Below are 16410 nucleotides of genomic sequence, written 5' to 3'. Positions count from 1 at the left end.
TCTATTAAGAAACAGAAGAAGCATAAGGAAAGCCAATTAGGTTGCTTCTTTTGCAAGGGTGAAGGTCATATGAAGAAGGATTGTACCAAGTATCACGCATGGCATGAAAGGAAAGGTGCACTTCTAACTTTGGTTTGTTCTGAGGTTAATTTAACTTCAATACCCAGAAACACTTGGTGGGTAGATTCAGGTGCTACTACTCACATAAGTGTTTCTATGCAGGGCTGCCTAAATTATCGAACGCCAAATGATGCTAAAAAATTCATCTATGTGAGCGATCATAAGAAGGCGAAGGTTGAAGCCATAGCAGATTTTCGGTTATTATTAAAGACCGGTTGCTATTTAAATTTGACAGAAACTTATGTAGTACCGTCTTCTAGACAGAATTTGGTTTATATTTTCTTACTGGACAAATTTGGTTATTATTGTTCATTTGGAGATAGTAAATTTAAGTTGTTTCTGCACTCAAATTTGATTGTTACTGGTTCTTTGTCTAGTAGCGATAACATTTATTTGTTTGATACGGTTGCTTCATATCATGAAACCTTGCATGTTATGTCTGGTGGTACTAAAAGAAAATTAGCCAATGAGAATTCTGCTATGTTGTGGCATAGACACTTAGGACATATCTCCGAAAAGAGAATAAAAAGACTTATATCGAATGAAATTCTTGAGTCCCTTGATTTTACAGACTTTAATGTTTGCATTGAAAGTATAAAGAGAAAACAAACAAACATTAAGGGGCTATAAGTTTTATAATCCAACCAGTAAGTCTTTCTTTGAAACGAAAAATGCCTATTTCTTTGACGATATTGAGTTTGGGGGAGGTGATCAAGTTAAAAGCATTGCCTTTGAAGAGAGGCGTGAGTCTACTCATACAGATGTTGAAAGCAATAGTCAGGTCTTTGTTCCATCAATATATTCAGAAGAAGGCAAATGATGACGATCTTCCTATTCAAACCACTAAAAAACAAACTCAGTAACCTCAAGAAAATCAAGTAAAGGTGCCACTGAGGAGATCCACTAGAGAGAGGAGAAGTACAATTTCAAATGATTTTGTCTATCTCCAAGAACATGATGTTGATATGGGCTTAATGGAAGATGATCCTATTAACTTCCAGCAAGCGATAAAGAGTTCTAAATCACATAAGTGGATAGATGCCATGAATGAGAAAATAAAGTCCATTATAGATAATGACGTAGGAGACATTGTTCCCTTGCTTGAAGGTGTGAAATCCATTGGTTGTAAATTGATATTTAAAACCAAGAGAGATTCATTAGGAAACATCGAAAGGTATAAGATACGTCTTGTTGCAAGGGGCTTTACTCAAAAGGAAGACATTGATTATACAGAGACTTTCTCTCAAGTTTCGTCGAAAGACTCTTTCAGGACCATAATGGCTTGTGGCTCATTTTGACTTAAAACTGCATCAGATGGATGTAAAGACAGCGTTTCTCAATAGAGACATTGATGAAACGATATATATGGTGCAACCAGAAAATTTTGTTTCAGGGGATGCAAAGAAAATGGTTTGCAAACTCAAGAAATCCATTTATGGGTCAAATTAAACTTCCCGTCAATGGTATTACAAATTTCATCAAGTTATAGTTTCATTTGGTTTCGAGACTAATATGGTTGATAAATGTGTATACCAAAAGTTAAGTGGATGTAAATTTATCTTTTTAGTTTTGTATGTCGACGATATATTGCTGGCAAGTAATGATGTGGGTATATTGCATGAAACTAAGAAATTTTTGTCAACAAAGTTTGACATGAATGATCATGGTGATGCATTTTTTGTATTGGGGATCCAGATATTTCGAGATCGTTCTCGGGGTATTCTTGGATTATCACAAAAGGCCTACATTGATAAGGTGCTTCAGCGATATAACATGAAAGATTGTAAAGCAGGAGATACTCCACTTGCTAAAGGAGACAAGTTTAGTCTCAAACAATGCCCTAAAAGTGAACTCGAATGTAAAGAAATGAAAAAGATTCTCTATTCATCTGTTGTGGGAAGCCTTATGTATGCTCAGGTTTGTACTCGTCCGAATATTGCATTTATCGTTGGAATATTATGTAGATACTTAAGTGTTCCTGGTATGGATCATTGGAAAACAGCCAAAAGGGTATTGAGGTACTTACAAAGAACAAAATATTTTATGCTCACATACAGGAAGTCAGATCAGTTGGAGATCATTGGGTATTTAGATTCTGACTTTACTGGGTGCCAAGACATTCGCAAGTCTACTTTAGGCTATGTATTCCTATTGGTTGGAGGGGCTACATCCAAAAAAGTGTCAAACAGACACTTGTAGCTACTTCAACCATGACAGCAGAATTCATAGCATGTTACGAGGCATCCAATCATGCTTTGTGGTTGCAGAATTTTGTCACGGGGCTGCACATTATGAATGGTGTAGAAAGACCACTAAGGTTATTATATGACAATAATTCAGCAGTCATGTACTCTAATAATAGCCGCAGTTTGTCAAAGTTGAAGCACATTGACATTAAAGTTTTGGCTGTTAAAGAGAGGATACAGAATGATCAGGTGTCTTTAGAGTATATTGAGACAAACTCCATGATTGCAGATCCGCTTACTAAGGGTTTAACACCTAAGGTCTTTTACGAATATGTTGTTCATATGGGGGTGTTACCTTTGGATGATGTGCTGGTTTAGTGGGAGTTTGTATTTTATTTGCTCTTATGTATGGACACATATTCAGTTTTCTGCAGAATATAGTTTAAAGTTCTTTGGTTCTATTATGTGTTTATGTTTTTTTTATCTCCATAAGGTTTTAAAGTTGGACCAGTTGAGAATAGACATGTTGTAATCACATTACATGTAATTCTCATGCTATACATCCATATCAGATCTATGTCATTGATTGTATTAACATTTGTGATCATTGAAAGTTTAGCTAATTTTAATATAGCGAAAGCCGCTTTGGTTTTGTGTTGATGTGATAATGGACGAGATTGGTGAAAATGTCGTTTAATAATATAGCAGTTATGAGCTCCTAAGGTTTTAGGTAATGTCTGAATGTATAAAGACATATTTGGCCCAAGTGAAAGATTGTAAGGATCATTTGGTGGGCCGACATATGTCAATGAGGAATTTCAGACATTATGGCTGTCTTAATGTAAATATCCGCTTAAGTGATTGTATTTTGGGATATTACGTCATTTTATATGGTATGAGGTATTTTATAATGTATAGATACCTGTACGTAATGACGGACTCTTTGATGAGTTGAATCTGTAATTGCCCATAATATAAAATGGTACTGGTCCCTGGGGTCGTGCAAAGGCTTGCTTGAAACATTGGTTTCTAGGGTTGTCTCTTCCTCATTTGAGAGAGACCTCACGTGCACCGCACAGACCTTGAAAGATCATACTGCGATTTACCACCCGTGCAGTTCAGATGGATTCGCTTCTGCTTCAATTAAAGTTTTTTTTCAATGATTTAGCATGAACATGATCCTGTTTAAGGTATATCGTTTTTGTATATACATGAGGAAAATCTCTCATCATCAACCTCAGGACACCTATCACTCTAGAGTAGTCAGTTGCTCACCAAGTAGTGTCTGCTGCTGCTGGTTCTCTAAAGCTGATGCATTTGGCTGTTGATGTGGGTAGACACTTTGACTTACTAAGCATGGACCTGAATCACATGATCGGAGGGCATAGGCTGCCCTAAAAACATGAGAGGGGAAAATACATGAGAAGAAAAAATGAAAGCCCCAAAAACCCAAAACATACACTACGTAAAATATGGTGGTGGTGGAGTTAGACGAGCGGTGGTTGTCACTACCAAACTTGTTGTGGTAGTGGTCAAAGGGCACAACCTAAGATTGGGCATCAAACTCAGTTGGGCCAAGGTTCTACAAAGCCGAGCTCGAGCTGGCCCGAAGCCCTTGCCGGTGTCCCAAACCTAGCCCGCTGAGTTATCAAGTCAGACCCAATCATCAATTTTATGCTTGTTAGGTACTCGGTTCGATGCCCACTTATATTTGAAACCCTTAACCTTTCATATTTTAGTATATATATATATATATATATCACCCAACTATCTAACCAAGGTTGTTGTTTATTGAAACTAATAGACGGTTTAGAGAAAAACTAAAAAAATGTGCAGATTAATACTAAATAACAAAAATATCAATCACCTTTTTCTTGTTATTTTTTTCTTACCCATCTATCATGATGGATTAGAAATGATTAGATGGCCAAGTTACTCTATAAAGCCAGAGCCACTATATATATATATATAAAAGGAAAATGTGTTTTAAATATATATATTAGGCCGATTTGAGCTCCAAGTCCGTCATGGTGAATTTTTTTTTTTGTCTTGTTATTTTTCTCTTAACCATCTACCATGATGGATTAGATAGGATTAGATGGCCAAGTTACTCTAAAAAGCCAGAGCCACTATACATATATATGAAAGGAAAATGTGTTTTAAATATATTATATTAGGCCGATTTGAGCTCCAAAGTACCCAACTCGAGCCAGCCCATCATGGTGAGCCTTTTTTTTTTGGTTTCTTGTCGAGTTAGTTCATGTGTCAAATAACTCTTCCAAGCTCAGTCCATTAGGGGTTGAGTCTCAACGGGTACCTGGCCTGTTACCCACTTGGGCCAGCCTGTCATGGTGAGTTTTTTTTTTTGGTCGAGTTAGTTCATGTGTCAAATAACTCTCTCGTGCTCAGTCCATCAGGGTTTGAGTCCCAACAGGTAGGGCTGCACACGAAGAGGTTGGCCAGCTCGAGTTTGACTCAGTTCAAAAACTCGAGCTCGAGCTTGGCTCGAACTCAAGTCGAGCTTGAGCTTGGCTCGAACTCGAGTCGAGCTCGAGTCGAGCTCGAGTCGAGCTCGAGTCGAGCTTGAGCCTCCTTATAACAAGTTCGAGCTCGATTCGACTACACAAAATTGAACTTGAACTAACCCATTTAACTCATTTAGGCGTTAACTCGTGTAATTTGTGAAAATTTGTTTTTACTCTCGAAGTTAAAACTGGTGATTTGGTGAACATGTTTTGACAATATTATATAGAGTACCAGTGTGAGTCGGGTCGAGTTCTTGAAACTCAAACTCGACCCGTTTGTCGTTTAAAGTATATTTATAAGCTCAAACTCGGCTCGTTTATAAACGAGTCAAGTACGAATTGAGTTTTTTCAAACGAGTTGGAGTTAAATTCAAGTTGGCTCGACTCCTAGGGCAGCACTACCAGCCTGTTACCCACTCAACACAACGTGCTATTGTTGCTGAAAATGAGACGGGTTTAGAAAGAGAGCATGTGAACAAAAGACGACGCCGACGGCTATTTTTTTTGTCCCTGGACAAACGATGGATCGAATTAGGTCGGAAGTGTTTTTCCGCGGACAAAAAACCGCCGAAATGCATTGTAGTTTCCTCTATGCGTGATCGCAAACTGAACTATCGATTCAGGTTTGCGTTGGAACTAACGTCTCATCAAACGGCCCTTCGTACGACTTCAACGCACTTGGTCCACACCAACGACATTTTTGTAATTATTCCGAAGATCGAGGGGCTTTCCAATTTTCACCTCGGGTTAAAAAAAGAACCCTAGTCCCCACGGATTCGCCCCATTGATCTAGGGGACGCGCGACGACGAAGAAGAAGGCGAAGCAGGGAAACGCTCGAGCTCGATTTTCTTTCTCTGTTCCCCCAAATTCGCTTTCTAGACAGAAACGATGTCTCAGGTAGATCATTGTTCTCGATTGTGGCCATGTTGTTCCCACGTCTATCAGAAAGTTCGTTATTTTTTTTTATGGACTTCTCCTTGCAGCGATGGTGGGAGTTCGATTTCTAAAGTAATATTTTGGGTCGCGATCACCTCAATAGCTAGGGTTTTAGTCATCCTAGTGTTTTTCTTTTCATCATATTCTTTTGGCACTAGATCAGATCGTTCATGGAAGCCGGCTGTATTCCCGTTCTAGGTTTATGGTTTCTTCCTTCGAATCTTAGAAGCTTGGTCGTTGTGTCCGTCTCTCTCTCTCTCTCTCTCTCTCTCTCTCTCTGTCTCTCTCTCTCTCTCTCCACCTCGGTCATTTGGAACGTTTAAATGAGGTATGCGTGTTCTTTTGCAGGTTCCGGCCTTTCCTGTTTTATGTATTCAAGATATCTTTTTAGACTATGATCATCTATATGGCCAGTTATTGGTTTATATACAAAATATGGGTTATGGGTTTATAGCTGTGAGATAATTGCTATATGTTAAACCGAAGGGTAGACAATTGAATACATTCAGTGGCTTCGTTTTGGCATTTTTTTGGGTTTTAGCGCTGAAATAGAAACTGAACTTGCGAAGATCCGTCTGAGACTAGGATATATTCACGTGGCATGGAAAATTTTGTTGGTTCGAGAGCATAATATCCTTCATGATCTTGATCTTTAACTAGTACATTTTTATGCGTTCTACGTATGCCAACACTTGATATGGTCAGTCTGCTGTTTCTGCTGTGGCGAGGTTGGCGCGGTTTGGTATGTCTGGCTTAGAGGCAATATGGTACCAATCTGCCAAGTTCTAATTTAACTTGTGGCTGGGGATCATGGGTACCGGGGTTGTCAAATGTCTTGGATCTCTCGTAGCAAGAAGACCGATTTGGTGGATTTCTGTCGATACTTGTGAAACTGATGTCGCTCTGACCTGAAAAACCAATATTTCCTGGACATTCGTGGAGATAAACTTGGGCATTGGGGATCACTTGAGTGCCATGTTTTAGACTTTTAGTAATTTTAGTACATTTTGCCATCTAGACACGGTGTTAAATTCAGCCTGTTATAATTCGTTACACGCTTGAACCATTCTTAGTGGATATTTTCTCCCCCTTCACGTAAGTCTTAATTCAAACCATGCTTTATTTTGTGACACTGCCTTTTGTATGGATGCTAAACTGTTTGGTTGTTAAGTTCATTTGTTAATTCCTGCTTCCTAGTGAAATTTGTGTAGACAGACTTTCTGTGTCAAAGTAATTTTCTAATTAACTTTGTGCTAATTAACTTATTACATGATTCCTTTTGTAGGTTGATAATCGTAATTCTTCTGCATCCAAACGCGCTCGTACTGATGGTATATTTTTATCCTTTTACATCTTCAATTATTTGTTCTCATATTTTGCAAGTTAGCTCATCTCAAGCATTATCACAGAAAATGCTGTCTTATTAAAAAAAAACACGTATAATGCCCAAAAAAGTAAGTCAACCGTATAAAACGTGAAAAAATGCGTATTTTTAAAAAAATGCCAGAAAATAAAAAATGTGAAAAAACATGCATATTATACATTTTTTTTGTATTTTTTATGATTTTTGTATTTTTTTATAATTTTCAGGATTTATTAAATGTTTTAATTTTTTTAAAAATTTGCCGACATTTTTCCAGATATACAACTTTCCCATATTATACCCGAGAAATTCCTTGCCGTAATACTACCCGCACACGATATATGTGTCAATGATTTGAAGTTGGCATCTGTGAATACCTGCATGTTAGTATGCTTAACTGTCATTTCTGAGGCTTTTCTTTTTCGTTTAATTTTTGTAGCAAATGTTGCTTTATTATCTTTGATAAATATTAAGCTTGTGAGTGACAGATGTCATCTGAATGTGCTCTATTCGAAACTTTGGAGGTCTTAATTGCTGTTATCTAAATTCAGTTATCCCCTACAATTGCTTGTTTAAGTGTGATGGGTTTGATCTGAGGTTCACTGGCCAGGTCACCATTAGATGGACTTAGTTCTCCATTACAATGTTAGATTAATTATGATGATTTTCGTTTGAGATTTTCAATTTTAAAATGGCAAGATTATGACTCTATGAATGGGTTCTCTCTTTATGTTGTATGAATTTAAGGCCGAGTTGCTACGTAGGTTGGGAGTGCTAACTGGTTTTTCTGGTTTAGTTCCAGACTGATTTCTAGATAATTTGAGCTTTGTGGTACATACACCTAATTGAATCCAAATTTTTGCACTTTTTCTAGTTTTTTAATTCTTTAAAGTTACAAAGCTAGATACATGTGTTTTCTGTTTCATGGAATTTGTTGTTTGTTGCTACTTACTACCATGTTCAAATTGCTTTATAAGGCATGCAAAATTGCATTCCTTATCCCTTTCTTTCAATTTCTTCCATTGTTGCTTCACAATTTTATTTCATTGAATGGAATTTTTACTCCTAGTATTTATTATTTCGCATTTGTGGTCAATACAGGTAGTCGTAGAGAAGATGACTGGACATGTCCTAGCTGTGGAAATGTTAACTTTTCTTTTAGGACCACTTGCAATATGAGAAATTGTACCCAATCGAGGCCTGCGGATCATAACTTGGTAAATATTTGGCAATTATTAGCGGACACGTAGTCTTAGACATACATTTTTCACTTCATTGCTTTCTGTTCTTTCATTGAAATCCTATTGGTAGATAACACATCAATATTGTAGAGTATAAGTTATTGTGAAAGTTTCAGATTTGCAGTTATTATTCAGGTTCTTTCGTCACATTTGCTTGACCTAGGGTGATAGTCCTCTCTCCTCTCTAGGTTTTGGATAAGCTAAAAAAGCAGAAGTTTCTTGTTGTTCAACTTCCTTATGACCATGAGATAATTTTTCTTAGTAAATTTTTGCACGTATGTTACAAAAGTCATACAAAAAATACAGACAAGTTTACTTTTTGTCATCTTTCCTTGTGTAAGTTACTTTTTATCTTATATTCCTTGTATATATATTTTTTTCTTGAAGGATGTGAGAAAATCTATGTTGTTAAGGCCTCGCCTAAGCCTCTGCTAGGCGTGGGCTAAGCGTGAGTCCACAACGGTTGCCTAAGTCCACCACTTAGGCGATGGGATATGTGTTGGTGCCTAGGCCGGTGCCCTAGCTCGCCTAGGCACCAACACACCTAGTCCATGGGAAAGTGAAAAGCGACATTATCTTTCAGTTAAAGTTTTTTAATTGAGTATATATTGTTATGTATTTTATGTCATATTGATTACGTACTTTTATGTATTATTATGTTGATTATGCTGTTATACGTATACTGTTATATGTATATATTGTTAGTCACTTAGTCTGTTTACTGTTTAGTCTATTTTATAGTATTGGGGTACCTCATACCTGTTATATGTATACATTAGTATGGTTAAGCTACGTAGTTATATCATATAGTTATATGTCTTGTTAATTTGTTATACCTATTATAAACTTACGTCTATATACTATTAATGGTTAAGCTACGTAGTTATATCATATAGTTATATGTCTTGTTAATTTGTTATACCTATTATAAACTTACGTCTATATACTATTATGTTAAATTGTATTATAATACAATTTATTATTCCTGCTATATATATTGTAATACGTGTTATATGTATATAGTAATATACTGTTATGTACAGTCTGTTATACCTGTTATATAGTATTGCATCAATGATCAACCTATTATATGTATATACTGTTAGCCTGCTACATAATATGTAGTATTGTGATACCTGTTATATATATATATATATACATGTATATATATATACACGTTAGTATGGTTATGTACTTATATGTATTGTTACTGTTGTGTACTTGTATGTATACTATTATGTATTGTTAGTTTTTTTTATTATATTATGTCTTTCTTTAAGTACAAATGGATTAAAGCCTTCGTTTGGATTTACATTCTTTCTAGAGATTAGATCTATTTTTTTTTTTGTATCAGATTACATTTAATGAGTAATGTTAAACTTCTTCTATTGATTTTGCATATTCAATGAAGTAAACAATTAAATTTTGATTGTTTAAGACTTTAAGTTGATTATGCTTGTTATATTACTACTCTCCATATTTCATTAATAAAAACAACTTGAAATATTAACATAACTAAAAAATTAAAAAAAAAATTGGTCACCCTTTTTGCCTGGGCCTGCCTAGGTGCTAGGCGCTGCCTGGCGCCTAGACAGCGCTTGGGCACATTGACAACATAAGAGAAAATTATTCTGGTTCTTGTACTTCACTTGCTTATCCTAATGCATCACTCCTCATCTAGTTTTTGGATGGTGAAGTGATATATGTTAAGTTAAACTCCAAAATAAACTTTGTTAACCATAAACTTCCTTGTTGATGTAGAAAATTAGAAATACTTTTTCCTAGCAGATTCAGATCTAAACCATCGGTAATTTGCATTGCTCGTATACTTGGTGGACAAAGTTCATAGCATAAAATAAAGACAACATAACTTTTTGGTCTTATATTTCCTTGATATCTGACAAAATCTTTTGGCTAAATTACTCTGTAGCATCAGTCTACCATCCATAAGTCATATCTCTAATTTTGATTTTTTTGATTTTGGATGTATCGATTCTTCTGAAACCAGTTTCTAAGTCTTGTAATGCAAATACATTCTGCTTTCTGAGGAATGCGGTGGTTGTTCCTTCTGCTTTTGGGATGGAAAGGTTTGATTATTTTCGTAACAATAACATGTCACCTTTGGAAGCAGAGCCCATTTTTTGATGTATATTGCCTGTACAATTTTCGTGAATGAAGATGTACCTCTTTGACTTATGGTAATTAGTTGTACTAATTTTGATATGCATTTCAGCAGCGCTTAGATTTTATGAGACCCTTGTAGATGATGAAGTGTCTACTGTCTAAGTATTATTGTTTTCTTTTTTGTGCATGATTCTTATGCTCGCTGAAGTGTTGAGCTCTTGAAATCTATAAATATGTTATTGAATTGGCTTCTGCAATTGTTTTGATATGTTCTTCTAATGATTGCCCTGCATTAATGCACATGGGTGACCATTTCTGTCAATGTTTTTAAATCTGTAGAGCTGTATCATTTAGTCGAACCATATGGATGGGCCGTCTGGGCTGATAAGAACCTGCTTCAATTGGTACTTTTAAAAATTTCTGTTATGAAAAAGTAAAAAGGTCATGTTAGTTAAAGAAGCTAATGCAAGATCAATCAGTCCAATCAGGCAGCATGGCAGGCAGTAGGTGAAAGTCCTTCAGTCCCTTCATCATTTTGGTAGGAGATGGTATGTGTTGATTTTGGTAACACTGAGCATTAACAGTTCTAAGGCTCTGCAGTGTGCAATGATTAAGGTTTGCAACTCGGAACAACTCCCAATGCAGATGCTGTTACTAAAATTAATGGATTGAACATTAAAACGGAAAATAATATTCATAAATTTATTTTTCAGGAAAATCCTGATGGAGGAAACTCTCATTGTATTTAAAAAGTTTGTGTTTCCTCTGCCAAATTTCGCAATAGGTATTATATGTAAGATAAATATGAATTTGTAGGTATTATATTTAAGATAAATATGAATTTGTAAATGTTTTAGAAATAGGAAAAAACATCCGTAAGGTTAAATCACAGGAGTAGGAGATAAGATAACATTGATACTTGGGACTCCATTTACACTCTTCTACTTTCTGTGGTGTGCTGTGCATTAAAGCCCTGTAAAGCAGTCACGGTTACTATTCTGCTTGTATTTCATTTTATTGTGCACAAGCCTTTTTCTTTTATCAACAGATCTTTGAGAGATCCAAATTAGTGACTGATAGTGTGCCTTTGTTTATGCAATATTTTAACTGACATACTCCTTTTCAGAAAACTGCAAAACCTCCACAGGCTCCACAAGGCTTCAACTCGGCAGCTCCTTACATGGGTCCTGGTGGTGCTTCATCGATGTACCTTGGTATGGCACCGTATGGATCATCCCTCTTTAACGGGACTTCAGTACCTCCTTACAATGTCCCATTTTCGGGAGGATCAGGCTATCCATATGATTATGCAAATCGTCTTTCTGCTGGAGGTCCTTATGGGCCTATGATGTCTGGACCAAACCCTTATTCTGGTGGATCTGTGATGGGAGCTGGTATGCTATGAGCTTCCTTCTTCTCTGAACACAAAAGCTTTATGGTTTCTGCAATATTTTTCTTCATATGTTGTGATATTGCTTATTGTTGTTCCACTTTGCAATACAGGTGGAATGTATTCTTAACATAAAAGCTTTCATGTATTCTGCAATATTTTTCTTAATATGTTGTGAAATTGCTGATTGTCATTTCACTTTTTTTCTGCAATACAGGTGGAATGTATGGTATGCCTTCTCTTATGGATCGATATGGAATGGGACTTCCTATGGCTCCGGGTGTTATGGTAATTTATCTAATGAATTATTTAAAGCATTTACTTATATGCTTTTGTATGTCATTTTCCCTTGAAGTTAAAAACAAATTGATTAATCCTAGTTAATTCATACACAGCTTTTTGAATGTATGGATCCCTTTCTTTGGACCTTGCATGTGAATTGCTATTTGCCTTGCAAGTGTGAACAGCTGTCTTCATGTTTGAAAATCCATGGCCTCATTGTCCGTTTTGATTTATGAAACTCTGTTTCAGGGTGCTAGGCCTGGCCCATTTGCAGATGATAATAGCCAAAAACGTAGTGCTGGTAAGCTGGCATCAACTGCCTTATATATATTTTTCTAGTGATCCTCACATCAACTGCTCCTGTATATCTTTTTTCTAGTGATCCTACTCCACTGAGATATGATGTACATCATGCAGATGGCATGCGAGAAAGTGACTGGACCTGCCCTAAGTGTGGGAATGTTAATTTTGCCTTCCGAACTGTTTGTAACATGAGAAAGTGTGGCACTCCGAAGCCTGGTTCTCAGTCAAAGGTTAGTTTTCATATACTCGCAAAAAGGCCTATTTGTTCAATGACTTCAATCTGTAAGTTTGCTACAATTTGTTGAGTTCTTGTTTGTTTGGTGCCTTCTGTTTGTTATCTGATCTTTGGAAGATTTGACTGAAGGGGGTATTTTCTTCATGCCTACAGGGTGGAAAGGCTGATAATGCCAAAGGATCGAGTAAGTCTCTTTTCTTTCCATCATGCACACGTGCAAGAACTTCAAATGAAAAACAGCTTGTTTCATTGATATGGCCTTAACAGTAAACTGGAGAACGCTCGTGTGGGAATGATTTGATTTCCATAACCTAAAACATCATTAATATATCTGATATATTCAACTTATCCAATACAGCTGGCAATATCAGTCAAATTTCATGGTATCTTGAAAATTTTTTGAGAACAATATTGGTGGCTATGGGCAACAAACTTTGAAAACTAATCACAGATTCATGGCTATTAAGATTCTATGCTTGTTAATATCTTCATAAAAAATGTTTATTGCTTACTTTGGGCCGGTGTCTAATACCTATAGTTTAGCACAATTTATCTTCCTGGAAGTACATGGATACCAATTTCAGTTGTTTTATTCCACTTCTTTGCTGAACTTGCAGAATCGAGCATGCCTGAAGGTAGTTGGAAATGTGAAAAATGTAACAATATTAACTACCCATTTAGAACCAAATGCAACAGACAGAATTGTGGTGCTGAGAAGCCTTCTGAAGCGAAGAAGTCTCCTAGGTCAGCTACTGATGAGGAGGAGCAGGTTTGTATTCAATGTTTTCTGTTTTGGTCCCTATGCCATCTGAGGTTTCTGTCATACAATTGTTACTTGTACACGATGAACAGAAAAATATTAAAGTATCTTGTTGGAGATTTTATGAGAAAAGTCTTTTGGGTTCTTCCTTTAAACTTTTCTTAATGTATGCATTTTTACTGCACAAATTGATCTTTCATTATGCTACTGTTCCAGTGAGTACTAGAATCCCTTTGAGGGATGAGAAGGTCCAGAGTCATCATTGGCGTCGCTCAAGTTTGGGTGTCTGAAAGTCAGTCATGTGTCATCTCTTGCAGCGGTTGTCAAGTTTGTTCGCCTTCTCATGATTCATGTTTAAGTTGTATTAGCAGCAACCTCGGTCTCAATGTGGAAAAGGATTGTCTTGTCTTTATGGATTATGTTCTTGAAAACATGTGCACTACATTTACAGGTTGGTTTTGTCAGTTCACAGTTGGTTTCTATTGTGTATTAAATTCTTGTCCATTCTAGTGGTACTTCTCTTGGCCCCTTTGATATGAGCAGCCTAGTCATATAGGTAGATGTGAAGGTTCTTGAGAGTTTCTTTCGTAAGTATTCTGGTTTTTAGTGTTCCATCATCCATGTGTTCAATTTGTTCATCTAATGTGTCTCCATGAGGTTATTTATGAACAGATCCGCAGCACTTTTTTCACCAAGATCTTTGAATTTTTGGTGATCTGCTGGGGAGAAGGTCTTCAGGTTCTGATCTTGAACCTAGTGTAGGTTATGTTCAAAATTGTTGCTGCTGTTGTCTTATTCAATGGTGTTTTAGTTTGGCTGTTTTTCTTCCTTTGGTATGCATGTATTATTCTGTGCTTAGGGTTCTGGGTCATTGTGGCATCTTTCTGTCATCATTATGTTAGAGTTTCGTTTCTCATACTATTTGTTTATCGATTCTTATATATTTTTTGTTTCTTTATGTACTCTACTCTCTAGCAGGAGATTTTTTAAGCTTTAATATTGCATAAACGTATAAGGGAGCATTTGACTACCTCAGGCATAGTTGGCAAACCCCACAAATTGACTTGAGAATATAGTTGGCTCGGATTGCTGAGGGACCGATCAAGAGTAGAATATTGACCCAAATGCAACTGACTCCTAGATGATTTTGGTTTTAAATTGGCTGGATCAGTTGAATCAGCTTGGAATCACCTTATTCTAAATAACTTCATTCAGCACCAGTATTACTTAATAGCTAAAGGCATATTTAGGTGGCACCCTTAAATGCGTTTTGCCTCCAAAATGGAGTTTAAGGTGTGTTTGTTTGGGTTATGTTTGAAGCTGGGTTTGTCATAAACCCATTTTTGACAAAACAAAATTTTCAAAAGGGTGTGCTAAACCTGCCTTCCTGAGGTTTTTCACAGAAAAATGTCGTTTTTGTCTCGCCACCTGATCATACAAAACAAGGTTTCAAAAAATGGTTAACAAAACTGTGTTGTCACAAAACCTGGTTTTCACGAAATGTCACTTTTTGGGTCATTATCCAAACACAACTTGGAAAATAAACTCTAGCTTTTGATTAAGAACAGCTAACCTAATGCATGTTATTTGTTAGCTATTATTTTGTAGTTGTCTTCTTAAAACTGTAGTTATTTGATTGTGTTTACGTAATAGTTACTTGCTATTTTATTGGTATGTTCAACTTCTTCATTAATTTGTAGTAAAAAGAAATACAAAAATTTATGACCCGACCTGGTTGAGTCACTGAGGCAACTGCTGGTCTGTCACACTGTAGTCATCTGAAATGAGTCTGATTCATGGGTTTGCGGCTTTGCCAACTATGACCTGAGGTCTGGTTTGAACTCAAGTTCCTCAAACTTGTGATCCATGGATGGAAGCTCCAATCCTTCTAATATTAGAAAAGACCTTTTGACAATGTGAAATAATAAAGTGTGGTTCTCAGAACTCAGATCTAACCTTAGATTCTTTGTTTGACATGTTACAAAATTTGGGTCCATGAACTTAAGAATTGAGTTGCTTGGCTTTCGAAAACACCTGAACAGGATAAGTTTTGTTGTGCATTTTGGTTGTTTACATTTTCATTTGTTTCATAGTGTCAGTTTTAATTCCTTGAACAATGAGCCATTTTATGTGTGTTCATGGTAAAAACTTTGGTAACATGCACCATCTGAAATTGCTCATCATCAGTTAGTCAGCTGATGTTGGGCAATGGTGTTTCTGGAGAAATTTGTAAGTAAGCATGGGATTATGGAAGAATAAAACAATTGAAACATGTAAAGGACATTGCCAATTAAAATCAGAAGAAGATGAGAGTTTTATTTGCGGGGGATGCTGGACTTTCGGGTTGGGTCTGTCAGAAGTAGAAAGTGGCTGCCTCACAGAAGGTGTTCTGAGTCACATTATACTGGCATCATTTTCGAAGTCTAAGTGATCCTAGTCATGACTATCTGATACAACCTCTCACGTGCTGTGTGATGACCATGTTCAAGTTGTTTGTTTGCTTTGTTATAATAGAGATTTGTTTCTGCCTTTCTGGATACTATTTTTTGGACGATCTTGACCATGAGAAATATGAAATAATAAGATGTGAGCTTTGGGTGTTCAGATTTTAGGCAAGACTTGACTTCTAGGCTAAAGTTTACATGTATGCTTGGACAAGCCAGGTTGCATACTAACTTTGTTGGACTATCATAGAAATTGTGGAGGAGTTTCTTGATGATTTATAGTCTAGATTCATTGAAATATACTTCGCATATTCTTTAAAGGGATTCTGAAGTCTGAATACATTTTCTAACAAAACTTGCTAGCTTGAGCATACTTGTGGGAATCTATCAAGGGTGTCTATTTTGAACCTTGTTTATATATTTATTGGCAGTGAATGTTAAAAAGCTAGGTGGTAACTTTTCTAAGAATCATCTTTTGGGAGGCAATTGTGTTCAAATTA

General features: G+C 36.3%; 1 protein-coding gene across 1 annotated transcript; it reads left to right on the top strand.

Moving 5' to 3' along the window:
* Positions 1-5577: 5577 nt before the first annotated feature.
* On the top strand, positions 5578-14000 carry LOC116246977 (ranBP2-type zinc finger protein At1g67325). Its single transcript, XM_031618905.2, has 10 exons — positions 5578-5729; positions 7054-7099; positions 8233-8348; positions 11623-11890; positions 12104-12174; positions 12418-12469; positions 12586-12701; positions 12860-12890; positions 13324-13475; positions 13683-14000. Exons 1-10 carry the CDS (start codon positions 5721-5723, stop codon positions 13683-13685), a joined length of 864 nt encoding a protein of 287 aa, XP_031474765.1. The 5' UTR covers positions 5578-5720; the 3' UTR covers positions 13686-14000.
* Positions 14001-16410: the final 2410 nt, after the last annotated feature.

Source organism: Nymphaea colorata, chromosome 2 (genome assembly GCF_008831285.2).
Source record: "Nymphaea colorata isolate Beijing-Zhang1983 chromosome 2, ASM883128v2, whole genome shotgun sequence".
Taxonomy (NCBI): Eukaryota; Viridiplantae; Streptophyta; class Magnoliopsida; order Nymphaeales; family Nymphaeaceae; genus Nymphaea; species Nymphaea colorata.
This window is presented reverse-complemented; position numbering and strand designations above follow the sequence as displayed.